Source organism: Oncorhynchus keta, chromosome 7 (assembly GCF_023373465.1).
Source record: "Oncorhynchus keta strain PuntledgeMale-10-30-2019 chromosome 7, Oket_V2, whole genome shotgun sequence".
NCBI lineage: Eukaryota > Metazoa > Chordata > Actinopteri > Salmoniformes > Salmonidae > Oncorhynchus > Oncorhynchus keta.
The window spans coordinates 23,688,816-23,714,610 of NC_068427.1; the positions used below are offsets into that span (position 1 = coordinate 23,688,816).

General features: G+C 44.4%; 4 protein-coding genes across 8 annotated transcripts in view; 1 reads left to right on the forward strand and 3 right to left on the reverse strand.

Moving 5' to 3' along the window:
• Nucleotides 1–570: 570 nt before the first annotated feature.
• Nucleotides 571–5,359, reverse strand: LOC118386179 (inhibitor of growth protein 1-like). 4 transcript variants are annotated; one of them, XM_052522325.1, is made up of 4 exons: nt 5,243–5,359; nt 2,612–2,776; nt 2,077–2,225; nt 571–1,903 (listed from the first exon to the last, which is right to left on the reverse strand). In XM_052522325.1, the coding sequence occupies exons 2-4, from the start codon at nt 2,748–2,750 to the stop codon at nt 1,268–1,270; spliced, it is 924 nt and encodes a 307-aa protein (XP_052378285.1). In that variant the 5' UTR covers nt 2,751–2,776; nt 5,243–5,359; the 3' UTR covers nt 571–1,267. The 4 variants fall into 4 exon arrangements, with proteins under 4 accessions (XP_052378285.1, XP_035629577.1, XP_035629576.1 ...); XM_035773684.2 differs by lacking the exon at nt 5,243–5,359 and adding an exon at nt 3,064–3,319; XM_035773683.2 differs by lacking the exon at nt 5,243–5,359 and adding an exon at nt 2,927–3,067.
• naxd (NAD(P)HX dehydratase) lies at nt 3,465–9,000 on the reverse strand. 2 transcript variants are annotated; one of them, XM_035773667.1, is made up of 11 exons: nt 8,017–9,000; nt 7,441–7,914; nt 7,079–7,226; nt 6,865–6,910; nt 6,691–6,779; nt 6,028–6,136; nt 5,869–5,919; nt 5,644–5,748; nt 5,460–5,580; nt 5,243–5,363; nt 3,465–4,875 (listed from the first exon to the last, which is right to left on the reverse strand). In XM_035773667.1, the coding sequence occupies exons 1-11, from the start codon at nt 8,516–8,518 to the stop codon at nt 4,725–4,727; spliced, it is 1,917 nt and encodes a 638-aa protein (XP_035629560.1). In that variant the 5' UTR covers nt 8,519–9,000; the 3' UTR covers nt 3,465–4,724. The 2 variants fall into 2 exon arrangements, with proteins under 2 accessions (XP_035629560.1, XP_035629559.1); XM_035773666.1 differs by having other exon boundaries at nt 5,460–5,748.
• A 654-nt stretch (nt 9,001–9,654) lies between these two features.
• rab20 (RAB20, member RAS oncogene family) lies at nt 9,655–19,731 on the forward strand. The gene is made up of 2 exons (XM_035773687.2): nt 9,655–10,136; nt 18,054–19,731. The coding sequence occupies exons 1-2, from the start codon at nt 9,947–9,949 to the stop codon at nt 18,653–18,655; spliced, it is 792 nt and encodes a 263-aa protein (XP_035629580.1). The 5' UTR covers nt 9,655–9,946; the 3' UTR covers nt 18,656–19,731.
• Nucleotides 19,732–20,328: 597 nt separating this feature from the next.
• Nucleotides 20,329–25,795, reverse strand: part of LOC118385824 (collagen alpha-2(IV) chain-like) — a 120,555-nt gene continuing 115,088 nt past the window's right edge. The window contains exons 45-47 of the mRNA XM_035772989.2: nt 22,810–23,001; nt 22,308–22,594; nt 20,329–22,180 (exon numbers count right to left, since the gene is read on the reverse strand). Of these exons, the coding sequence (XP_035628882.2) occupies nt 21,926–22,180; nt 22,308–22,594; nt 22,810–23,001 (734 nt within the window). The 3' untranslated portion in view covers nt 20,329–21,925. The remainder of the gene's footprint in view (nt 22,181–22,307; nt 22,595–22,809; nt 23,002–25,795) is intronic.

The following is a 25,795-nucleotide window of genomic DNA, read 5'->3' on the forward strand; positions in this document are numbered from 1 at the left end:
AAATCGGTCATCTTGCAATGCTGAGAAACTAGCTGCACACTTCCATCAGTTAATGCCTCTGCAGCATTGACATTTGACACCAACTTAATGAGAATATGGTTTATTGGCAAGGAACTCTTTAAACATCAAACGAATCACAGACATGGCATGGTGGTGTACACATGAGTTGTTGCTTTGCTATTTTTGACACAGTAAGCAGACTAGGGACCAAAGGATTTCATTATATACATGCCAAGGCCTTCAAGAATACTACCATTGGACCAGAAACAATGGGCTCCAGGCCAAGATGCATTTAAATAACTTTTTTTTACTGGTGTCACAAGTGACTGTCCTCACAACTACAGGCCCCATGCCATCAGTCAAACATGAGTATTATCAATTTAACCATCTGTCAACAACTTTTGCTGCTAGAGCAGCCCTATTACTAATGGCTCTTATAACAAACAGCAGTCACATCCCATGGTAAATACAGATGATGCAAAGACAATTCAACATAGGAAGCACATTGCATTCATATCTGTAAGCCACCTTGTAATATAGTACATGTCTAGAATGACTTTCGGCACACAATCTTGGTTAAAATGTTTTATTTGTTCGTATGGAGAAATATGGCTAGTATGGTTGCATGCATGATACACTAGCGTCAACAATCATTGGTGTGGCTATGATACAATAATCTGTATTACATATCTGCTCTAAACAAGTGGTACTAAACTAGGATGTCCATTTTACAGTACAGCCTTTACTAAAATGACAAGTCCCTCTTTCTAATTCTTCATTTGTACTTTTTAACCCATTCTCCAACTGTGATATCCAATTGGTAGTTAGTCTTGTCCCATTGCTGCAATTCCGTACAGACTCGGAAGAGGCGAAGGTCGAGAGCCATGCGTCCTCCAAAACACAACCCTGCCAAGCCACACTGCTTGCTTAACCCGGAAGCCAGCCGCACCAATGTGTTGGAGGAAACACCGTACAACTAGCGACAAGAGAGCGATGGGACAAGGACATCTCGGCCGGCCAAAGCCTCCCCTAACCCGGAGACGCTGGGACAATTGTGTGCCGCCTCATGGGTCTCCCGGTCACGGCCGGCTGCGACACAGCCTGGGATTGAACCCGGGTCTGTAGTGACGCCTTAGACTGATGTACCACTAGGGAGGCCCCAATTCTTCATTTTCAAACAGCATTGATACTAATTGGGAGTAGAAAATACAACAAAAAACAAAATTAACATGATCACAAACCACGTTCACTGGGCAGGGTAGAGCAGCTACCTGTTGTAGGCCCTCTCCTTCTTCACCCTCTCCAGGGCCTTGTCCATGATCTTCTCATTCTCACCCCTGCATTTGGGGCAGAACCACTTCCCCTTGGGCTTGTGATGTAGCCCCACACAGGAGAAGTGGAACCATTCAATGGGACACTCGTCATTATCACAGCCAATCATCTCGCCGTAAGACACCTGTTCACACAGGCAGTAGGTGGGCTCATCTGGGTCGATGGGCAGGTCTGGGGGTGACACCTCCCTCTCTGATTTGCCCTTTGACCTCTTCTTCTTCTTGGACGATGACATTTTGGCCCTCTTTTCCCTGGCTGCCCCCATGCCCGCCTCATCACCATGATCCATGCCTCCATAGCTCTCCCGGTTCTCTCCGTTCTTCTGCCGCCGCGAACGTTTCCCGCCAGACTTTTCCCCTCCACCGACTGAGCCTGGCGTTGCCTCATCACGCCTCTTGTCGTGGTGACCCACTTTGCCCGGTGTGGTTGTCACTGCTGACGTTGACATGGAGGCTGTAGTCGTCGTCATAGCAGTTGATGTGGGTACATGGATCTCTGGGATCTCCTGGGAGGTGTGGAGGAGCTCAGAATGCCAGTCCACCTGCCGGCTACGGTTCTCCACCAATTCCACCTGGGACAATACAGGGTTTATTTTTTATACAGTGTGGGTTGTGATCAGTGGGGTAACATAGGTTGGTCAAGGAGAGTGACCAATGTGGGGCTACCTCATCTATATATTATTGTTATTTTCAAACTGGACAGGAATTGAGCAAAGTATACAGGCAGCCAGCCACGTTTACCCACCATCTGCCCAGCAATCTGGATCTTCTCATCTCCTAGCTCCTGGCTGCTGATGAGAGCTCTCTGGATGGACAGCTGCATTCTGCGCCGCTGGAGAGGGTCGGACTCCCGACGGTAGCGCTCATAAGCATCATCCAGCTCCTGCAGGACATCTGAGAAAAACAAATTATGCACGCCTAGTTACATTTTTTTTATGTAAGAAACATGGCACATTAGAAAAGTGAAAAACAATAGTTAATTAGGTAAACAATAGTTTTACTGTAGCTAGCTAAATACATTAACTATATATGTTCCAAAGTATGTACATAACTTAGTGACAAGATGTGAATAAAAGGGTATCTACTATTCCAACTGCATTACTGATGCATGCACAAGCTGGTACAGCTGAATGCCAGCAGTAGCCAGGTGCTTGGTACCTACTAAGTTACTGTAGCTAACGTAAATTAGCTGGGCTAACAGTTTCGCTGGCTAACGTTAGCTAGCTACATTATGATTAGAGGTATGTATACAGTCGGTGGATGAAATGTGAACAAATTGCCTTGGTATTTTGCGTCAATTTCTTTCATAAGAGACACGCTCCTCTGTAGGTCGAATGGTAGTGATTCCACCAAGTCCAAATATTCTTCCACATAATTTGTAACGACGTGGACCGGGTCACCGTTTGCCGGATTTAGCATGTTCTTCTGTCGAAGTCCACACAAAGCTGTCCACAACGAAATGAGAGATATGTTACACAGAACATCCGAAACTCATAATCCTAAAGATATGCGTTGAACTTTTATTTAAAAAAGATGCATCTAGCAAACTCCCTCAGCTTACTTTTGACACGCCAACGTTACTACTGTTAGCTTACCTAGCTTTCCCATAAACGAGCTAACAGCCTGGAAGCGAACTAACGTCAGCTAGCTAGCAGTGAGTTTAGCCTTCAAACTAATTATTGTCTGAACACGAAAAATGAAGCTACGCAACTAGCGAGCAATTCTTACTCACCAGCAACTTTATATTTGCCGTTTAATGAACTTCATACAATGTATTCAATCCAACTGGAGAATCTTGTAACTCAACTATGTATTGATTGCGTCTGGTCCAACGTGGAGAACTGTACATGTGTATGCGCATGCGCATCATATCAGAAACATATCTGCCATTGGTAATTTCCTTCAGTGAGTTTAGATCCTTTAGGCAGTCGTTTTAAAACATGTAATTAGTACAGTGATGCAGATCTAGTGAAAATGGTCCCTGCTTGATGTTACAATTTAGCTAGTTACAGTTGCACATGTTCGTACTGTTTGAGCAAGACAGACATTGTATAGACCAACTCTCTGCTACACTGTTAGGGCGATAGAAGACTGAAAAAGCGAACGATGAAGAGTAAAGACATACAACATAAGTGAACTCCAACATTTTAATATAGGGTGGTTGCCAAAAACAGGAGACAACACATAATCACTTAGATTATATTATTGATGACAGTAAAGACAGGAATGTCATTATGGAATATGATTAACTGTCTGGAAACAAATAACAGATTCTAAATAATTGTATTCTCTAACTTTCACCAGGTATTGCTCAGGGTGTTACAGTATGTGTACATTGGGTAGTCTGATATTAAGGTGTGTAATCTCAGCTCACCCACATGTGACCCATTAATTATGAAGTGCTGGCTTTCACACTTTTTTGAATAGCAAAGGAGACACTAAGAAAATAAGACTCCAGTGTAAAGGAGATATTGCATTGTAATTTTTTGTTTCAATGGGTCCAGTGTATGAGAGACAACATAGCCAAAATTAATTCATCAATGTAAAAAAAATAATCAAGGTCTATAGCTTATTGAGCACAAATAAACTATGAGTCATACCAGTGGGAAGTAGTAGTTAATTAATGCATTTTTTAAATTGAGTTTTTTCACTAAAGTACCGCACTGGACCTTTACGAGTCCGCATTAGCGAACCGATATAGCCTTCTGTAGCGTGGGCAAAAAAAAGTGCAGCACTCCCAAACATCTTTTTGTGATTATGCTAGAAGTGGTTTCATATGTTGGAGTCATTCTTTTTTGTGTGAATTATTTCTTATGAACTCAATCCGGTCGAGGGTTGTCAACAATGCAGCTTTTAAAGGCAATGTTACCGCGCTTGTGAATATTGCATTCATGGTAAAACGATGCAAATGTTGACTCAATCGGAAACTACCTTTAAATGGCACATTGTCGACAGGCGCGATCGGATTCACTTCCGGGCTTTAGCTTTTCTGTCTGAGGTAAAGACTAGCTACATTGATAGTTGGATTCCCATGGAAGAAAGGGTTGTTTGTGTGTATGAATGTAATACTTTATGTATACATGTACAGTACACTACATGACCAAAAGTATGTGGACACCTGTTCGTCAAACTGAAATTTGATGAACCGACTTGTTGGGAGGGTGGCATCCTATGACGGTGCCACGCTCTTCAGTAAGGCCATTCTACTGCCAATGTTGGTCTATGGAGATTGCCTGGCTGTGTGCTCGATTTTATATACCTGTCAGCAACGGTGTTGCTGAAATAGCCAAATTCACTCATTTGAAGGGGTGTACACATACCTTTGTATATATAGTGTATGTACAGTACATATGTATGTGAGTTTATCTTGGACTCTGCTCCTATAGACTGTTCTCAACTCTCAAATAGTTTTTTGAAGGCAGAGCTGATCTCCTGGATCATGTCTGTGGTGGTGGTGGCTCGGCCATGTTTGTGAAAGGCCTGTTTGTTACACTGTCTGGTCAGAGAACAGGCCCCAAAAGCTGCCACCACTGATGGGTTCACACTTAGGCAGAAGAAGAGATTGGAGAATACATAACAGTTAGATTAATGACGAATACACTTTAAAATTACACCAACTAGGTTACATATGCTACAAAAACATATTTTTTTAAATTCAGGAAATGGAAAAAATTGCTTTCGTTTACAATTAACAAAACATACTATTTCAAAACTTCAGAAGCTATTTTGAATAAATGTTCTTGGTCCTAGAGTCAAATGTTTGGAGCACATTGATGAAAGTTACTGCTTTCAATACATGAAAATTGAATGACGAGGTTTTTCATCATACAGCGACGATATGTTATCATAAAGCTATATTCATTTTGGTCGTGTCAGTGTTTAATGACAAAATGATGAGATAAATATGGTACCTTTTGGTCATGTCTGCTGAGGAGGCGTATGCCCAGTGTGCCAGCACTCCCAGAGAGCCAGATAGGAGGTCTCCTTGCCCCCCACACCGCCGCCCGCTGCCCTCCTGTCTGCACAAGATCACTGGACACCACAGAAACACCGTCAGATTTTTTTACAGGAATATTTGTGAGTGTAGCACTTACTCTGAGTGTAGCTGTGTGTGTTTGTAACACTAACCCTTGTTACCGTCGGTGATTAGGTCTTCCTCCCCCTTGAGCACCACGGTCAGGTTGCCCATGGCAACACTGAGCTCCATGGCACTCCTCTGATGGTCACTGCTATCCAGAGGCTCATGGTACTGAAAACACAGAGGGTTAATAATGAACAAACACACACACTGCGCTAGCACTGGCAGACTCACCATAGCCTCATACAACCGGGTGAACTCCATGTAGTTGGGAGTCAGGATGCCCTTCTGGTACCCTTGGATGACTGATGGCTGCTGAGCAACCAGCCACAGCCCATCCTATTGGTGGAACACACACAATCACTGAACATCCTTGTAATATATATATATATATTTAAAAAAAAAACATTTTTTAAATCTACTACCAAAGCAAAAATTGGTTTTGTGTACAGTACTTACTGCATCAATAACTATAGGGATATCTCTTGCTTTGGACTTCTCAATTACTTCCTAAAGAAAAAGACTCATAAGAACACTGGTAATATCACGTGGACTGTCTAATCTAAAATTGACTGCGTGCGTGTGCGTATATATATATATATTCAGTGTCCCACGTGCCTTGGCGTTTTTCAGCAGCTTGTCGTCTCTGCCTAGCCCCGGTCCCACCACCAGGCTATGGAGTCTGGGGAGCCATTTCTCTATCTCCTCCACTGCATTGGGGCTGTCCCTGTGTACACAGTTATCATCAACATCATATACACAGTTTACAAACACTGTGTGTACAAAACATTAGGAACATCTGCCATTTCAATGACATAGCTTTCACTGGGATTCACCTGGTCAGTCTATGATCCCTTATTGATGTCACTTGTTAAATCGACTTCAATCAGTATAGATTAAGGAGGGAGACAGGTTAAATAAATATTTTTAAGCCTTGACACAATTAAGACATGGATTGTATGTGTGTGCCATTCAGATGAATGAGGAAGACAAAATATTGAAGTGGTAGCAGGTGCCAAGCACACCGGTTTGAGGGTGTCAAGAACTGCAATGTTGCTGGGTGTTTCACACTCAACAGTTTCCCCTTCTATCAAAGAACATCCAGCCAACTTGATACAACTGTGGGAAGCATTGGAGTCAACATGGGCCAGCATTCATGGGGAACGCTTTCGACACCTTGTAGAGTCCATGCCCAGGCGAATTGAGGCTGTTCTAAGGGCAAAAGGGGGTGCCACTCATTATTAGGAAGGTGTATACATTGGCTTTTAAGATGTAACTTACAGCACAGGATGAACTATGAGCTCCGGACTGTAGGATTTGATCACTATCGCTGCGTCTTTCGTGCAGAACACGTGTGACAGGTCGGCCCCCTAAGAAGTGACAGAGGTTTTATTATATCAATGTCTCCAGCAGAGAACAAATGACACAGAACCAATAAAGCTACTGTGTGCTTACCACTTTCAATGCAGAAATAGCAGCAAAGTACGGAGCTCCTGTATACCTTACCATGACAAGAACAATTGTCAGAAGGAAGGGTGGATGGAATGAAAGGACACAAAGAGGAGAGAAAAATGGTAAATTACTTTGGTGACCTCACAATATTGGTATAAGGCAGAAAACCTTCACTTAGAAATCAAAGTTGATGGTGGAGTTGGGTTGGGTCACTTACTCTTGACATCCCCCAATAATCCCAATCCGCCCGTCTTGGCCTTTGTGCTTTTTAGATGTCAATGGAGGGACTATATTTTTCACCAGTGGAAGGATATCATCCATGCCTGTGCGTGTGGCTGTCCCAAGGGAGAAGGAGCGCTCGATGACTGAGAAAGAAAAGAGAGAAGTATTCAGAGTTCTCCTTAAAATGTGTAGCTTCCCTGCACTAGCTGCTTGTGTGTTGTGTGCTTTTAGGCTTAGACATCTTTGTGCATCTGTTTCCGCATTATTCAGTTCTGTTTGACCTGCTTTTCGACAGGCAGTCTCACCAGGGCTGGCCATTGCTCAAACACAGGCCAACTGAGTGAGAGAAGTGAATACCTAAAGTCTGAGAACCTGCGTTGGACTGTGGCTGAGTGTGGTAGCTGGGCCACTCAGCCTGGGATTGGGGCGAGCGGCCTCGGAGGTGACACGAACGACCACGCATCATATGGCTGGAGGCGGACATCGGCACACCGGGCTGCATGGTAGACTCCATGGTATTCCGAGCAGGCGGCATTGCTGTGGTTGCGGGGGCGACAGGGTTTCTGGTAGCGATGCTGGAGAACATCTGTCCCAACACCTGGAGCATGTGGAGCTCGCGGGCATGTTCAGCCTCTCGTCGCCGGTCCTCGACCTGCAGACGCTGCTCCTCCAACTGGTAGAAGCTCTGCTCTGCCGCAGCACTCTGCTCCAGGAATCGCTCCATCAGACTGTCCAGGGGCAGGTCGGCGTGCCGCTTCTTGGGCCGCTTGGGTCGGCTGGAGGAGGGCCCACTAGCTGACTGGCTGCTGCTGGTCTGTCTGACTGTGGTGCCTGTGGAGGAAAGTGGATTAAGGTTTTGAGGGCTGTGACTGTGGTAGTATCTGCATACAATATGATAACAATGTAACAACATGCCATATAAATGGTACTTACCATTTCCCACGGTCACAGGGATAGGGATGGGAGGGTATTCCATCTTCACTTGGGTCTCTGGATAGGAGCATTCCCCTGTGCTCTCCAGGTATGGGTGCTGTGGAGGGTCTGTGTCCTCTTCCTCCTCTGTCCCATCCATGGTCTCATCCCCCACAGCCCCACTGTCTAGCAGCTCCTGGGGGTCAATCTGGGGACGGCTGCTCAGGATCCTCTCCATGGCATCGTAGAATTTGCAGATCTTGTGGTATTGTCCATTGTTCCTCAGGTTACCCTCCTTGGCCAGGAGGAACTGCCTTTTCAGGCTTTTGATTCGCACCCTACACTGCTCTGGGGTTCTTTCGAACCCCATCTCTCCCAACCTTCGGGCGACGTCGCGGTAGACATGACTGTTTCTGAAGTTTCCATCCAACGCTGTCTGGATGTCCTGCTCGCCCCAGATGTTAAGCAAGGTTCTGGTCTCGACATCCGACCACAGAAAGCCCCGTGTTGAAATGGCGAGCATAATTAGGCGCGAGTTCAACGTGATTGATATTTTAAAGCATGCAGAAGTTTGAAAACCAAAAACCAAAAAAAGTTAGCTAGCAATTCTGCTAGTGAAATGTCCTAACGTTAGCTATCTAGCTAGCTAGCAACAGCCCGCATCAAACCTCGAAGCTCGACATTCAGACTGAGATTGATACCAGGTAACAATTTACCTAGACATGGAAGGCGCACATTCAGCAACCTGATGTTGAGTTTCAGACAATACACTTTCATATAATGGAGATTAGTGTGTTCCACAGTCTGCAAAGCTTAATGATTATAGATCCCTACCAGTACACCACAACACAAACGTCAGGGGCAGATTGTGTACTACATCACAGGGATAGACACCGAGGAGCTCTGCTGGGTCCTAAAGGAACTAAATGAATTCAGTGATTATTGTGATTTATACAATTATAGTGCCAGGGGTGTAATGTTAAAGTACAGTATTAGCTGTTTTTACTATACCTTCCTCGTTTAGATACAGAAGTGTTACAATAATCGTCAGCGCAACAGTACTGAGGCAAATACAACCATCCAACTTCCATTTTGCATGATTCTGACATGCCCTTGCGAGCCTATTTAGTGCCACTAGATAAACAGTTGTATTAGGTGTCACAGACAGCGCGCACTCACACTGACAGGTCTTACCTAGGCACGAACTGTGCGTTACTGCTGAAAATAGGATAGAGAGATGCGTCACTGGGATCATGAAAGCTGCTAAAAAGAGCCCAAACCAAAACAGGAAGTGGGTTGCGAGGAGATATGACCAAACTCACCAAAGATTGTTCTATCTGTGATATGACACTGGAATCTGATTGGTTTTTTAAACTCTTAAAGAAGCAGAGGTACTTTATGCAATTCAATATAGGGTGAAGTTCACAGATAGACGTCCATTATACATAGGATATTGAATGTCCTATTGAGTTGTAATTTGTTTACGTCATTGAAAAGTCGAATGTTACACTTACATTGTAAGTTTTGCTCGATTTGCTCTCCTGCGCGCAGTGGTGTTCATTAAAAATATATATGATTTGCCCTCAAGGAACGCAATTCGAGCTAAATCAAGTGCACCTCATGTTCGAACCTCCCCAAGTGTTTAAATCAACTTCCGGTTTTACCACAACTTTGAAATTCACTTTCAACAAGTGGACGAGAGAGGGAAGGTCGGTGTTCTTCCGATTAGTCGTGCTTGTTAGATCGTATTGATAATCGCTTCAGTAATATCGAAGACCAAGGACGATGTATGTGTGTTTTAATCTGTTTATGTTAAGTAGCTATGTTTTTTAATGGCAATCTGTACCTACATTGCTCTTTATCCGTAAACTAAAGGAAAGTAAAGCAAAGTTAGTTTGGAGTGTCTGCTACACGGCTGAGGAAGGCTGCCAAGCGGCGTGGGGCAATAACCATGCCCGAGCTTTCCAAGATGAGGAAGCCCGATGTCAAGGTTGTCATTCTGGGTGACATGAACGTTGGGAAGACCTCACTGCTCCACAGGTACATGGATAGGAAGTTTAAAGACACCATGAGCACCGTCGGAGGGGCGTTTTTCCTCAAACAGTGGGGACCCTACAATATCTCAATTTGGGACACTGCTGGTAAGGTGTTCATTATTGACTGTTATGAGTAGGTCTCGTTTATCGTAGGTCTTACGTTATTTTCCTCATTGTTTTAATATCCACAGCCTATTTGGAGTAGGGCCCCACACGTGTAATAATCAGTGGAGCCTGAGTAACCTTTGTCACTTTACAAGGGTCAGCTCTGTTGTTGATTTCCACTGTGTTTAACTGTGGAGAGTATGTGACTCCACCACCTGAGGGTTGCTTGGCAAGGACAGTCCCTTTCATGCGACTGTGGCCAGATCAGATTAGTGATCTGGCCTACCAGGTTAAATGGGCTACTGGACAAGAATTACAGATGTTGGACAAGTTGATTACTATTATATTGGACTAGGTCATATGGTACAGATGCAGTTAAATTGCCATTAAATCATGGTCAATCTGAAATTGGTCTATTCTAATTCTACAAAACCCATCTCAAATTCTAGTTGGCACTGTGGATGAGGTCATATCACATGATTTTATATAGTGCTACACTAAAACTTTATGATGTTGCACATTTTCAAGGTTCAAGATGTTCAGGGACAATGACATCACATTATGTATCTCTATATTTATTCCATCCACCAAGGGTAAAGGCTATATCCTTCTTAGACCAATATTGGACTAAAGGAGCCTAACATTACTCCTTAGTCCAAGGACCTTACATGTTCTGTTTAACCTTTTTTCTCACTGATATGAAAGATAAGCAACTTATGCTTCGAAAACCATGCCGCAAGTGATGCGCCGCAACGCTTAACAAAACACCCCCTACAGAAGACTCCTTCGTCCAGTGACTCTTATGTGTAATGTAATCGAACTGAAAGTCATGATCAAGGGCTGTATCCTTCCAGATCTGGTGTTAGATATTGGGCTGGGGGCAATCCCAAACAGAGCGTCTGCTAAATGACTTAAATGTAAATGTAATGCAAACACTGTTGATTATTACCATATTTTTTAAAAACTGGTTGGTCTAAGGGGTGATGAAAGGGAGACAATCAAGTCAACATAATGACGACGAATGTACAGTTGAAGTCGGAAGTTTACATACACTTAGATTGGAGTCATTGAAATGTGTTTTTCAACCACTCCACAAATTTCTTGTTAACAAACTACAGTTTTGGCAAGTCTGTTAGGACATCTACTTTGTGCATGACACAAGTAATTTTTCCAAAATTGTTTACAGACATATTATTTCACTTATAAATCACTATCACAATTCCAGTGGGTCAGAAGTTTACATACACTAAGTTGACTGCCTGGCTTTAGAAGCTACCGATGGGCTAATAAACATCTTTTGAGTCAATTGGAGGTGTACCTGTGGATGTATTTCAAGGCCTACCTTCAAACTCGGTGCCTCTTTGCTTGACATCATGGCAAAGTCAAAACATTTAACATTTAACATTTAAGTCATTTAGCAGACGCTCTTATCCAGAGCGACTTACAAATTGGTGCATTCACCTTATGACATCCAGTGGAACAGCCACTTTACAATAGTGCATCTAAATCTTTTAAGGGGGGGGGGTGAGAAGGATTACTTTATCCTATCCTAGGTATTCCTTAAAGAGGTGGGGTTTCAGGTGTCTCCGGAAGGTGGTGATTGACTCCGCTGTCCTGGCGTCGTGAGGGAGTGTGTTCCACCATTGGGGAGCCAGAGCAGCGAACAGTTTTGACTGGGCTGAGCGGGAACTGTACTTCCTCAGTGGTAGGGAGGCGAGCAGGCCAGAGGTGGATGAACGCAGTGCCCTTGTTTGGGTGTAGGGCCTGATCAGAGCCTGGAGGTACTGAGGTGCCGTTCCCTCACAGCTCCGTAGGCAAGCACCATGGTCTTGTAGCGGATGCGAGCTTCAACTGGAAGCCAGTGGAGAGAGCGGAGGAGCGGGGTGACGTGAGAGAACTTGGGAAGGTTGAACACCAGACGGGCTGCGGCGTTCTGGATGAGTTGTAGGGGTTTAATGGCACAGGCAGGGAGCCCAGCCAACAGCGAGTTGCAGTAATCCAGACGGGAGATGACAAGTCCTGGATTAGGACCTGCGCCGCTTCCTGTGTGAGGCAGGGTCGTACTCTGCGGATGTTGTAGAGCATGAACCTACAGGAACGGGCCACCGCCTTGATGTTAGTTGAGAACGACAGGGTGTTGTCCAGGATCACGCCAAGGTTCTTAGCGCTCTGGGAGGAGGACACAATGGAGTTGTCAACCGTGATGGCGAGATCATGGAACGGGCAGTCCTTCCCCGGGAGGAAGAGCAGCTCCGTCTTGCCGAGGTTCAGCTTGAGGTGGTGATCCGTCATCCACACTGATATGTCTGCCAGACATGCAGAGATGAAAAAAAAAAAAAAAAAAAAAAAAAGAAATCAGCCCAAAAAGTTGTAGGTCTCCACAAGTCTGGTTCATCCTTGGGAGCAATTTCCAAATGCCTGAAGGTACCACGTTCATCTGTACAAACAATAGTACGCAAGGTTAAACACCATCGGACCACGCAGCCGTCATACCGCTCAAGAAGGAGATGCGTTCTGTCTCCTAGAGATGAACGTACTTTGATGCAAAAAGTGCAAATCAATCCCAGAACAACAGCAAAGGACCTTGTGAAGATGCTGGAGGAAATGGGTACAAAAGTATCTATATCCACAGTAAAACAAGTCCTATATCGACATAACCTGAAAGGCCGTTCAGCAAGGAAGAAGCCACTGCTCCAAAACCGCCATAAAAAAGCCTGATTATGCTTTGCAACTGCACATGGGGACAATGTGCGGCCCTTGACCAGCACAAAAATATCCTGTGGCGTTCTGCATTTGCATTGAATAGCCCCCGTGATATGCAACTTTTCAGGGAAGTTAGGAACTAATATACACAGGCAGTTAGGAAAGCTAAGGCTCGCCTTTTCAAGCAGAAATTTGCATCCTGTAGCACAAACTCAAAAAATTTCTGGGACACTAAAGTCCATGGAGAATAAGAGCACCTCCTTCCAGCTGCCCACTGCACTGAGGCTAGAAAACACTGTCACCACCGATAAATCCACTATAATTGAGAATTTCAATAAGCGTTTTTCTACAGCTGGCCATGCTTTCTACCTGGCTACCCCATCCCCGATCAACAGCCCTCCACCCCCCCACAGCAACTCGCCCAAGCCTCCCCATTTCTCCTTCACCCAAATCCAGATAGCTGATGTTCTGAAAGAGCTACAAAATCTGGACTCCTACAAATCAGCCGGGCTAGACAATCTGGACCCTCTCTTTCTAAAATGATCTGACAAAATTGTTGCAACCCCTATTACTAGCCTGTTCAATCATCTGAGATTCCCATAGATTGGAAAGCTGCTGCGGTCATCCCCCTCTTCAAAGGGGGAGACACTCTAGACCCAAACTGCTACAGACCTATATCTATCCTACCCTGCTTTTCTAAGGTCTTCGAAAGCCAAGTTAACAAACAGATTACCGACCATTTTGAATCCCACCATACCTTCTCCGCTATGCAATCTAGTTTCAGAGCTGGTCATGGGTGCACCTCAGCCACGCTCAAGGTCCTGAACGATATCATAACCGACATCGATAAGAGACATTACTGTGCAGCCGTATTCATCGACTTGGCCAAGGCTTTCGACTCTGTCAATCACCACATTCTTATTGGCAGACTCAACAACCTTGGTTTCTCAAATGATTGTCTCTCTGGTTCACCAACTACTTCTCTGATAGAGTTCAGTATGTCAAATCGGAGGGCCTGTTGTCCGGACCTCTGGCAGTCCTTATGGGGGTGCCACAGGGTTCAATTCTCAGGCCAACTCTCTTCTCTGTATACATCAATTATGTCGCTCTTGCTGCTGGTGATTCTCTGATCCACCTCTACGCAGTCAACACCATTCTGTATACCTCTGGCCCTTCTTTGGACACTGTGTTAACTAACCTCCAGACGAGCTTCAATGCCATACAACTCTCCTTCCGTGGCCTCCAACTGTTCTTAAATGCAAGTAAAACTAAATGCATGCTCTTCAACCGATCGCTGTCTGCACCTGCCTGCCCTTCCAGCATCACTACTCTGGACGGTTCTGACTTAGAATACGTGGACAACTACAAATACCTAGGTGTCTGGGTAGACTGTAAACTCTCCTCCCAGACTCGCATTAAGCGTCTCCAATCCAAATTTAAATCGACTTCCTATTACTCAACAAAGCATCCTTCACTCATGCTGCCAAACATACCCTCGTAAAACTGACCATCCTACCGATCCTCGACTTCGGCGATGTCATCTACAAAATAGCCTCCAACTCGCTACTCAACAAATTGGATGCAGTCTATCACAGTGCCATCCGTTTTGTCACCAGAGCCTCATATACTACCCACCACTGCGACCTGTACACTCTCGTAGGCTGGCCCTCGCTTCATACTCGTGACCAAACCCACTGGCTCCAGGTCATCTACAAGTCTCTGCTAGGTAAAGCTCTGCCTTATCTCAGCTCACTGGTCAGCATAGCAGCACCCACCTGTAGCACGCGCTCCAGCAGGTATATCTCACTGGTCACCCCCAAAGCCAATTCTTCCTTTGGCCGCCTTTCCTTCCAGACCTCTGCTGACAATGACTGGAACTAACTGCAAAAATCTCTGAAGCTGGAGACTCCCTCACTAGCTTTAAGCACCAGCTGTCAGAGCAGCTCACAGATCACTGCACCTTTACATAGCCCATCTGTAAATAGCCCATCCAACTACCTCATCCCCATACTGTATTTATCTATGTATCTTGCTCCTTTGCACCCCAGTATCTCTACTTGCACAGTCATCTTCTGCACATCTACAATTCCAGTGTTTAATTGCTATATTGTAATTACTTCGCCACCATTGCCTATGTATTGCCTTACCTCCCTTATCCTTCCTCATTTGCACATACTGTATATATACTTTTTCTATTGTATTATTGACTGTATGTTTGTTTATTTATGTGTAACTCTGTGTTGTTGTATGTGTCAAACTGCTTTTGCAAATGAGAACTTGTTCTCAACTAGCCGACCTGGTTAACTAAAGGTGAAATAAAATAAATAAAAAGATTGTACTTTTTGGATAAATGTCCTCTGGTCTGATAAAATAAAAATATAACTGTTTGGCCATAATGACCATTGCTTGGAGGAAGAAGGGGGAGGCTTGCAAGCTGAAGAACACCATCCCAATCGTGAAGCACAGGGTTGGCAGCATCATGTTGTGGGTGTGCTGCAGGAGGGACTGGTGCACTTCACCAAATAGATGGCATCATGAGGTAGGAAAATTATGTGGATATATTGAAGCAACATCTCAAGACATCAGTCAGGAGGTTAAAGCTTGGTCGCAAATGGATCTTCCAAATGGACAATGACCCCAAGCATACTTCCAAAGTTGTGGCAAAATGGCTTAAGGACAATAAAGTCGAGGTATTGGAGTGGCCATTACAAAGCCCTGACCTCAATCCTATAGAAAATGTGTGAGCAAGGAGACCTACAAACCTGACTCCGTTACACCAGCTCTGTCAGGAGGAATGGGCTAAAATTCATACAACTTATTGTGGGAAGCTTGTGGACGGCTACCTGAACCATTTGACCCAAGTTAAACAATTTATAGGCAATGCTACCAAATACTAATTGAGTGTATGTAAACTTCTGACCCACTGGGAATGTGTTGAAAGAAATAAAAGCTCTCTACTCTTATTCTGACATTTCACATTCTTAAAATAAAGTGGTGATCCTAACTGACCTAATACAGTGAATTTTTACTAGGATTACATGTCAGGAATTGTGAAACTGAGTTTAAATGTATTTGGCTAATGTGTATGTAAACTTCTGACTTCAACTGTATATGCAATATTGCATTGACCAGAGTTTCAATTAATTAGGTTTTGTGTTATTAGACCTAATTTTCAGAAAGACACAGGCCTAGGCCTAATCTCGACATTCAGTGTTTTTGAAGTCCTGATTGGCACACTTGTGGGGCTGAAGCCCTCGCCTCATTGGAGGTTGTAACCTGGAAGTAATGATATGCATTGTTTTGGTCATCTGTATCAAATGGGCACTTTCTGATACTCTATAATAACCAGTGAGATGAGAGGTTGGGATATATCAGTGCTTTGAACTTGGGTAAACATCAAAATCAACTAAAATCACAGCAGCTGAAAGAAAGGTGAATTGGTTATATTACACAAAAGCTACATTATTTTGGTTGACTTACTGTAAGAAACTGGTGACAGAATGCTAAAACAAGTGTGTTTGCTTTGCACACCATTGTCAAAAGCATGAAGGGGCTTAACTCCAGAAAGATAGAAAAACCCCTGAGTCACCAAAACACAATTTCCCGTCCCTGCTTCTTATCCCCATGACCTCTCAGCAGTATGCGGTTGCCTGCTATGTCCACATCACAGGTTAAAATAGGAAGTATTATGATTGCACAATCAAGTCCGAAGTTCTTGGGGAAGGGGTTATGAGCCTTGTAAGTGAATGATTTACAGTATATAGTAGGCCTCAGACATTGTTGTAATTTCCCAGAAATCCTCCAATTCCGGCCAGACATCATGCTATACCCATACTGGTGTAACATCTGATTCCGCAATCATGGAAACCAGAGGTGTTTTTTTTCCCCTGTATTGTAATTGAATGCAAGTATCAGAAACTAAGAAAATGAAAGGGGAACAGAACAGAAAATACCATTGTCAAACAGCCATGGTATTGGTTCCTTATTCTCTATGGGAGTTTCAACTCTGATTTATTTCACTGCTTACTTGAATATTTTGACTATTGGGGAGGGTTAGCTTTTTAGTAAACAGTAGGCCTACTTCCCAACACACACTACTTACATTGTCTCACTTCAACCAATGGCTGTTTCAGTGGTAGGTGGATCAACTTCCTATGGAAGTTATAGAGCCAGGAGCCGGTGGCTGCTGTCGTCTTTAGCCCTTAAGTCACATGACATGAAGACTGCGTCGCGAGGAGGGTGTTTGGGGTGACCGCATATGCTTCAACCTCCCACCCATTTACTGGACCTAATATAACCCTGAAGTGTCGAGTCATCTCCCTAACTAGCACATGTCTTCCTGACTGGCCCTCCTCCCCACAGATGTATCATCTCCTGTTTATGGCACTGCCACATCCTGGCTGTTTCTGTGCAGAATAGGACCCTAGCCCTGCTGCCCCACAACGACTCTCTACCCTCAAACAAAATCTTCCTCAAACTCTGTTGATCCCTGGAAAATGGATGTGTCAGCATAAACTAGCTCAGCTCTCCTTATTTGGTGGGTTATATATCAGGCAAGTTACTTCTGGATAGTAAGGCCTAAGGTTTGTAATTAGATATCTTATGACCTCTGAAACATTTCATTTGGACCTAGTTCAAAGGTTCCCGGGATTTCTGAACATATTTGGCTGATGATGTTCTAAACACTGGGAACAAAGAGCTCTCTCACACACTCCACACTTGCACAAAGGCTCCCAGATGAGATTGCTGTACTGAAACACACACACACACTGAAGAGCTTTTGCGTTATTCTACAACAATGGCTGCTTCTGTTTTTCGGCTACTGACTGTCTCGCTCTTTCTCTCGCTGTCTCTTTATATCTCCCTCCCTCTCCCTTTTGTAATATGTAGGCTATAGGCTTCTTTTTAAACTTGTGCCTTTTTTGTCTGTGGTTAGTTTACCTTTTATAGCTAACTTGGTAGAGCATGGCGCCTGCAACGCTAAGATAGTGGGATTGATTCCCGGGATCACCAATATGTAAAAAATGTATGCATGCATGTCTAAGTCCTTTTGGTTAAAATCATCTGCTAAATGGAATGTATTATTGTTATTACTTGGTGTTAGTTGGTCTATATAAGAACATCATGAATCTATATAAACTATTATGTGTATGCATCTACTCTCCTGTGTGTTTCTAATGTTTTCTGGTCATCCTTCCCTGTGTGTCCCCCCAGGTCGGGAGCAGTTCCACGGGCTGGGCTCCATGTACTGCCGGGGCGCTGCTGCTGCCATCCTCACCTACGATGTGACCAACTGGCAGAGCCTGGCTGAGCTGGAGGAGCGCTTCCTGTCCCTCACCGACACAGCCAATAATGACTGCATCTACGCCATTGTGGGCAACAAGGCTGACCTCACAGACCCCCAGGCCCAGCTGCTAGCCAACCAGGATGGCCTGACAGCGGACCAGAGAGTGGGGGACTGGGAGAGGACTGGGGAGCCCAGGGTGCCTTCTGCCTGTCCCACCCCTCCAGCCTCCCCCATCTCCCTGTCAGGGGTGTCAGTCAACAAGCAGGTGAGCCGGGAGGACGCAGAGGCGTTGTATGGGAGGATCCTTAGATACAAGGGTCTGGAAGAGACGAACAGCCTGCCTGCGGACAAGATGTGCTTTGAGACTAGTGCCAAGACAGGCTACAACGTAGACGCTCTGTTTGAGACGTTGTTCGACATGGTGCTGCCCTCCGTCCTCAAGAAGAGGACTGAGAGAGAGGGATCGACCACTGTGGACCTGGAAGAGTGCAAAGGGACAGGAAAACGGGCTAGGGCCGCCTGCTGCTAGGGATTAGGGGTAGGTGGGATGGATAAACTGTTTGGGGGTTTTAGACTGACCGTAAAGAGAGGAGTTCATGTCATCTCTATATTGGTCTCCCAGGACATTCTGAGAATTTTCAGCGGTGACTGTTTGATATACACACACACCTGCACACACATTCTTTCAATCAAGCTGTCAATCAAATTAATAATTAAAACAAGTAATTTAATTATTCTTTCAATGAGCCGGAAAGTACTATATTGGAGAGCTGGAGTAAGGCGTTCTTGGATTTTAAACATCTTCGAGAGGTTCTGTATGGACTTGAGTTCAGGCCAGAACTTCTCTGTGTAGAGCAGGGTAGCGTTTTATGTAATTAATCTTCTCGGCAGAGTGGTCACTAGCTGGCGCAGCCACAGTCATAAAATCTGATTTTAAACTTAACCACACTGCTAACCATAACCTTAAATTAAGAGCAAAAAGCTATTTTTTGTTTTCATGAATTTTTATAATATTGCCCATTTTGACTTTGCAGGTGGCCAATTTATTGGCTCTAGGGCAAAGATGCATGAAATGTCAACCTGGATATGGGAAATAGACTACTGGTACACAGTTCACCTGTTTTATAAATCAATCATTGCATTTTTGTTAATGTTTTGGAACGAGAATGTCACTAACTTTGTTTCCATCCACAGTTTTTATGCAAGTAAAGAAGTCATTCTGTATCCCCCAAAAAATCACCACTGTGAGGGAAACAGGACGTTTCGGTACAGTTTTATAAATGCCAACAGATTTGTTCGTTTGACATGGTGGTATCTTTCTGTCGGCGAAATTAATTGCGCGAGAAATGGAGTTGGAAATGCCTTTATGCGCAGATCGAAGTAAACTTGGAGTCACGCGATATGATGTGTGTGGTCCCCCAATACGTCTCGGGAAAACGTAGTTTTAGGCTACAGATAAAATAAATGATGATGAACCACAGGGTGGTGAAAGTCCATGGTGATGAGAGGGATGGTCCTTTTCAATAAATATCGAGTGTCTTATTCTGGTGACCTGATTATCTATGCTTGACTGCCGTTTGACCAATAAAAATATCCATAATCTCATCTCGTAGACTAAGCCTACCCACACTGTCTCTATGAGCTGTTGGCTAGAGCACACGTGCCAAGACCAGAGTAGCACATATGCTATTTTAACGCAATAGTTTTTATGAAAACTTAAGCAAAAGTATATTTTGTGTGCACTACGTCATCACGCACATATTTTACATTTTTATCCGCAACAAATCTGTTTGGTATTATTATTATATTATTATATTTGGTAAAAGCACACCACGGGTGAGAAAGTATTCCGATTTTCTTTTCGTGGTTAGAATATTCACATGAGAATTTGTCACCAAATGGATGGAAACCTAGCTACATATGGCATTGTTCAACAGCAGTAATTGTTTGACTACCAGGGTGGCCACACTGAATTGTGTAAATTAATCCTATTATAAAGATGTTTTACTGTGTTTAACAATCAGGCTTTACATTTGCATCAGGTGTGTTCTGTTGCATGTTTTTTTTTTTTACTGATTCCCTTTTTCATGTAAATCTACACTACAAAATGTGTAAGATACACGTTTGATATTTTCAAATATAGGATAAAAGATTATTCTCATTTAGAAATAGGGGGATATAGTCATGTACCACCAGCAGAAGTATAACAAACAACATTTTTATTTTTGTTATGACTCAATTACAATTGGATTCATAGCACATCGAACTCATGGCCAATTTTACAAAATATATTTTTAGTTCTGAGAAACAGAAAAATCAAGTTCATTCAGTGGATATAAATATACGTAGGAAAGTAAATCAGTGCATTTTGTGACCAAAACAATATGAATGTAAGATTAGGGTAAGATTAGGGTTATATATATTGATACGTACACTTGATATATTGTTAACAAACAGTTTGCACTGTAAGGCCTCTTGATGCATAAATGTTATGTTACGTGAGAAGACTTGATGTAAAGCAGATTAATACTGAATGTTAAGAGCATTTCTTCTCACTTAAACCTCAACCAAACCTCATTTACAGTTGGTAGAGGGTCAGTGTTAGTGTCGTGGCATTACTGTATACCTGAATAAAACGTAAGCGCACTTAAATCTAAATAACTCAAGCAGTGCACACACAATCAATATTATCAATCATTAGCTTCATTGATAACTGAAGCAGTGTGTACACAGGCATCTTTGGTTCTTTCAGCTGTATGTTATTGGTATGGTCAGTTAAACATGTTTGGTACAGTGCATTCGGATAGTATACTTTTTCCACATTTTGTTACGGTACAGCCTTATTCTAAAATGGATGAAATTGTCCCCCCCCATCAATCACACACAATACCCCATAATGACAAAGTGAAAACAGGTTTTTAGTGTTTTTGTATTAAAAACAAAAAAACAGAAATTTTACATTAGTATTCAGACCCTTTACTCAGTACAGCCTGGAGACACTACAAGCTTGTCACACCTGTTGTTGGGGAGTTTCTACAGACAATTCCTTTGACCTCATGTCTTGGTTTTTGCTCTGACATGCACTGTCAACTGTGGAGCCTTATATAGACAGGTGTGTTACTTTCTAAATCCTGTCCAATCAACAGAATTTACCACATGTGGACTCCAATCAAGTTGTAGAAACAGGATGCACCTGAGCTCAATTTAGAGACTCATCGCAAAAGGTCTGGATACTTACGTAAATACGGTATTTCTTTTTTAATTTTTTTTTTAATGCATTTGTAAAAAATAAAATAGTTAACTTTTTGTTTTGCTTTGCCATTATGGGGTATTGTGTGTAGACTGAGATTTGTTTTATTTAATACATTTTAGAATAATGCTGTGACGTAACAATGTGGGAAAAGTGAAGGGGTCTGAATACTTTCTAAATGCACTGTATATAACATAGCTGAGGTAATAAGTTAGAGCACCATATCAAATAGGACAAACAATTTAAAAAGAACATTAACATGTATATTTCATATTGCTGTTGACTTCATGCCGGGGATTCTTTTCCAATTATCACCACAGGACACTTGCTCTCCACTTGAAGCGTTCACACAGTCCTTCAGTCATCACAAGATGCTGATCTAAGGTCTGTTTTGTGTTCTCCCCTTTATGGCTAAGGTTAAGATTTAGGGAGGGTGAGCTAATCCTAGATCTGTGCCTAAGTGTAATGTCTACCTGAATTACGTTTGGTGGGGGGTACGGTCACAGGAAATTACATCACAGGGTCAAAGGGGACTAAGTGAGAGCCAGGTCACAGGTTCTTCATGCAGACCTGACAGCGGCTGATGCGTGAGAGGAACTGGCCTGCTTTCAGGGTCTCGGAGGCAGGCTCTGCCTGGAAGGACTGTTCGATGGAGGTGAGCCAGAAGCTGTGTTTGTTGGCGAAGTAATGGCAGGTGCCCTTGGCCCCGTTACACTCGATGAAGGGAGTGGTGCGGAAGTCCTCCAGACAGGAACCAGGGGACGACAGAGACTGACCACCGCCCTCGTCACCTGCTGCTGTGTGCTGTGGGGAGACGAGGGAGGGGAAGAGATTGCTTTCATATGTCCTGTGTTTTCAGATCAATAAAGATGAAAAGGAGACTAGAATAGGCCACTTTAGACTGTATTAGAACAGGAAGCAAGAGACTCACCATAAGGAAGGAGTAGCCAATCCACAGGCTGCGCCAGCCCACAGGGCATTGTGGGATGGTGATGTCCTGGCTGTGCACGGCGATGGCGACGGACGGCGCCTCGCACACAGAGCAGCGGCTGATGTAGGGTTTGATCTCTTCCTCTTCCACGGGCATCATGGGAAGGGGTGCAGTGGTGGACAGCCAATAGGACTTGTCATTGCGGCTGGCATAGTAGCAGACGTCTCCGGGGTTGCAGTACAGGAAGGGCATGGTGTTGAAACGAGGGAGGCAGGAGCCTGCCAGACCTGGGATCAATAGAAACGTTTAATTAATCAATACATGTATTCATATAAAAGGATGACAGTGCTACAGCCACTACAGGCAAAATTGAGAGAGCCAAATTGGTTATATCTGCCAATGAAATATCAAATAAAATCTGAATAGATACAAGTATAAACTAATAATTGTGTGGTCTTTTTTACATTTCCTGTCTTTTAGGTTCTCATCTTCTCTGTCTCACCTAGGTCCTGGTTGTGGGCCTTCTCCTGGCCCTCGAAGTACAGTAGACTGTAGCCATCCCACAGCTTGGACATGCCCACGGGGCACATGGGGGTCTGCTCTGATTGGCTGTGCTTCACCAGCAGATATCCCACACTCACACTGCGTCCAGGCATGCCAGGCAACCCTGTAGTACCTGGGTTACCACGGTGTCCTAGGGGTCAGAGAGAGGTTAAAATGTGACTATTTAAAACCTACCCAAACCAGATACCGTGGATAGATGGCAGCATTCGCGCATTTAACCATGGCAAGGCCTGGAAATATGGCAGAATACAAACAGTGTAGTTATTCCCTCCGTAAGGCAATCAAACAGGCACAATGTCAGTACAGAGACAAAGTGGAGACACGTGCAGACACGAGACGTATGTGGTAGGATCTACAGACAATCACAAACTACAAACGGAAAACCAGCCACGTTGTGGACACCGACATCTTGCTTCCGGATAAGCTAAACATATTTTCGCCCGCTTTGAGGATAACACAGTGCCACCGACGAGGCCAGCTACCAAGGACTGTGGGTACGCCTCTGTGGCCGACGTGAGTAAGACATTTAAGCGAGTTAACCCTTGCAAGGCTGCTAGCCCAGACGATGTTCCTAGCCACGTGGCTCGGGTTGTCCTTAATGATCTTTTTGGTCTTCCTGTGACATCAGGTGCTGTAGGTGTGCTGCAGGGTAGTTTGAACAGCATTCTTACGTAAGTATTCCTCAGTCTTACATAAGTATTCTGTCATCATGAAGTGCTTTGAGAGACTAGTCAAGGATCATGTCACCTCTACCTTACCTGACACCCGAGACCCACTTCAATTTGCTTACCGCCACAATAGATCTACAGACGATGCAATCGCCACCGTACTGCTCACTGCCCTATCCCATCTGGACAAGAGGAATACTCATGTAAGAATGCTGTTCATTGACTATAGCTCAGCATTCAACACCACAGTAACATCCAAGCTCATCATTAAGCTCGGGGCACTGGGTCTGAACCTTGCCCTGTGCAACTGGGTCCTGGGCTTGCTGACTGGTCGCCCCCAGGTGGTGAAGGTAGGAAGCAACAACTCCCCTTCGCTGATCCTCAACACAGGGGCCCCATAAGGGTGTGTGCTCAGCCCCCTCCTATACTCAAATCAAATCAACTCAAATGTTATTTGTCACATACACATGGTTAGCAGATGTTAATGCGAGTGTAGCGAAATGCTTGTGCTTCTAGTTCCGACAATGCAGTAATAACCAACAAGTAATCTAACTAACAATTCCAAAACTACTGTCTTATACACAGTGAAAGGGGATAAAGAATATGTACATAAAGATATATGAATGAGTGATGGTACAGAGCAGCATAGGCAAGATACAGTAGATGGTATCGAGTACAGTATATACATATGAGATGAGTATGTAAACAAAGTGGCATAGTGATACATGTATTACATAAGGATGCAGTAGATGATATAGAGTACAGTATATACGTATGCATATGAGATGAATAATGTAGGGTATGTAACATTATATTAGGTAGCATTGTTTAAAGTGGCTAGTGATATATTTTACATAATTTCCCATCAATTCCCATTATTAAAGTGGCTGGAGTTGATCCAGTGTCAGTGTGTTGGCAGCAGCCACTCAATGTTGGTGGTGGCTGTTTAACAGTCTGATGGACTTGAGATAGAAGCTGTTTTTCAGTCTCTCGGTCCCAGCTTTGATGCACCTGTACTGACCTCGCCTTCTGGATGATAGCGGGGTGAACAGGCAGTGGCTCGGGTGGTTGTTGTCCTTGATGATCTTTATGGCCTTCCTGTAACATCGGGTGGTGTAGGTGTCCTGGAGGACAGGTAGTTTGCCCCCGGTGATGCGTTGTGCAGACCTCACTACCCTCTGGAGAGCCTTACGGTTGTGGGCGGAGCAGTTGCCATACCAGGCGGTGATACAGCCCGCCAGGATGCTCTCGATTGTGCATCTGTAGAAGTTTGTGAGTGCTTTTGGTGACAAGCCGAATTTCTTCAGCCTCCTGAGGTTGAAGAGGCGCTGCTGCGCCTTCTTCACGATGCTGTCTGTGTGAGTGGACCAATTCAGTTTGTCTGTGATGTGTATGCCGAGGAACTCAAAACTTACTACCCTCTCCACTACTGTTCCATCGATGTGGGTAGGGGGGTGTTCCCTCTGCTGTTTCCTGAAGTCCACAATCATCTCCTTAGTTTTGTTGACGTTGAGTGTGAGGTTATTTTCCTGACACCACACTCCAAGGGCCCTCACCTCCTCCCTGTAGGCCGTCTCGTCGTTGTTGGTAATCAAGCCTACCACTGTTGTGTCGTCCGCAAACTTGATGATTGAGTTGGAGGCGTGCGTGGCCACGCAGTCGTGGGTGAACAGGGAGTACAGGAGAGGGCTCAGAACGCACCCTTGTGGGGCCCCAGTGTTGAGGATCAGCGGGGTGGAGATGTTGTTGCCTACCCTCACCACCTGGGGGCGGCCCGTCAGGAAGTCCAGTACCCAGTTGCACAGGGCGGGGTCGAGACCCAGGGTCTCAAGCTTGATGACGAGCTTGGAGGGTACTATGGTGTTGAATGCCGAGCTGTAGTCGATGAACAGCATTCTCACATAGGTATTCCTCTTGTCCAGATGGGTTAGGGCAGTGTGCAGTGTGGTTGAGATTGCATCGTCTGTGGACCTATTTGGGCGGTAAGCAAATTGGAGTGGGTCTAGGTTGTCAGGTAGGGTGGAGGTGATATGGTCCTTGACTAGTCTCTCAAAGCACTTCATGATGACGGAAGTGAGTGCTACGGGGCGGTAGTCGTTTAGCTCAGTTACCTTAGCTTTCTTGGGAACAGGAACAATGGTGGCCCTTTTGAAGCATGTGGGAACAGCAGACTGGTATAGGGATTGATTGAATATGTCCGTAAACACACCGGCCAGCTGGTCTGCGCATGCTCTGAGGGCGCGGCTGGGGATGCCG

Excerpts from the sequence above, each read along its gene's own strand:
- naxd (XM_035773666.1), bottom strand. The coding sequence starts at position 8,518 with ATGCTCGCCATTTCAACACGGGGCTTTCTGTGGTCGGATGTCGAGACC. Across the intron at positions 7,915-8,016 it reads CCCTGTGACCGTGGGAAATG|GCACCACAGTCAGACAGACC; the intron begins GTAAGTACCATT and ends TTTCCTCCACAG. Across the intron at positions 6,137-6,690 it reads CTCATAGTTCATCCTGTGCT|GGACAGCCCCAATGCAGTGG; the intron begins GTAAGTTACATC and ends CTGTGTACACAG.
- rab20 (XM_035773687.2), top strand. The coding sequence starts at position 9,947 with ATGCCCGAGCTTTCCAAGATGAGGAAGCCCGATGTCAAGGTTGTCATT. Across the intron at positions 10,137-18,053 it reads CTCAATTTGGGACACTGCTG|GTCGGGAGCAGTTCCACGGG; the intron begins GTAAGGTGTTCA and ends GTGTCCCCCCAG.
- LOC118386179 (XM_035773683.2), bottom strand. Across the intron at positions 2,226-2,611 it reads AATTGACGCAAAATACCAAG|ATGTCCTGCAGGAGCTGGAT; the intron begins GCAATTTGTTCA and ends TGTTTTTCTCAG. Across the intron at positions 1,904-2,076 it reads TCCAGATTGCTGGGCAGATG|GTGGAATTGGTGGAGAACCG; the intron begins GTGGGTAAACGT and ends GTATTGTCCCAG.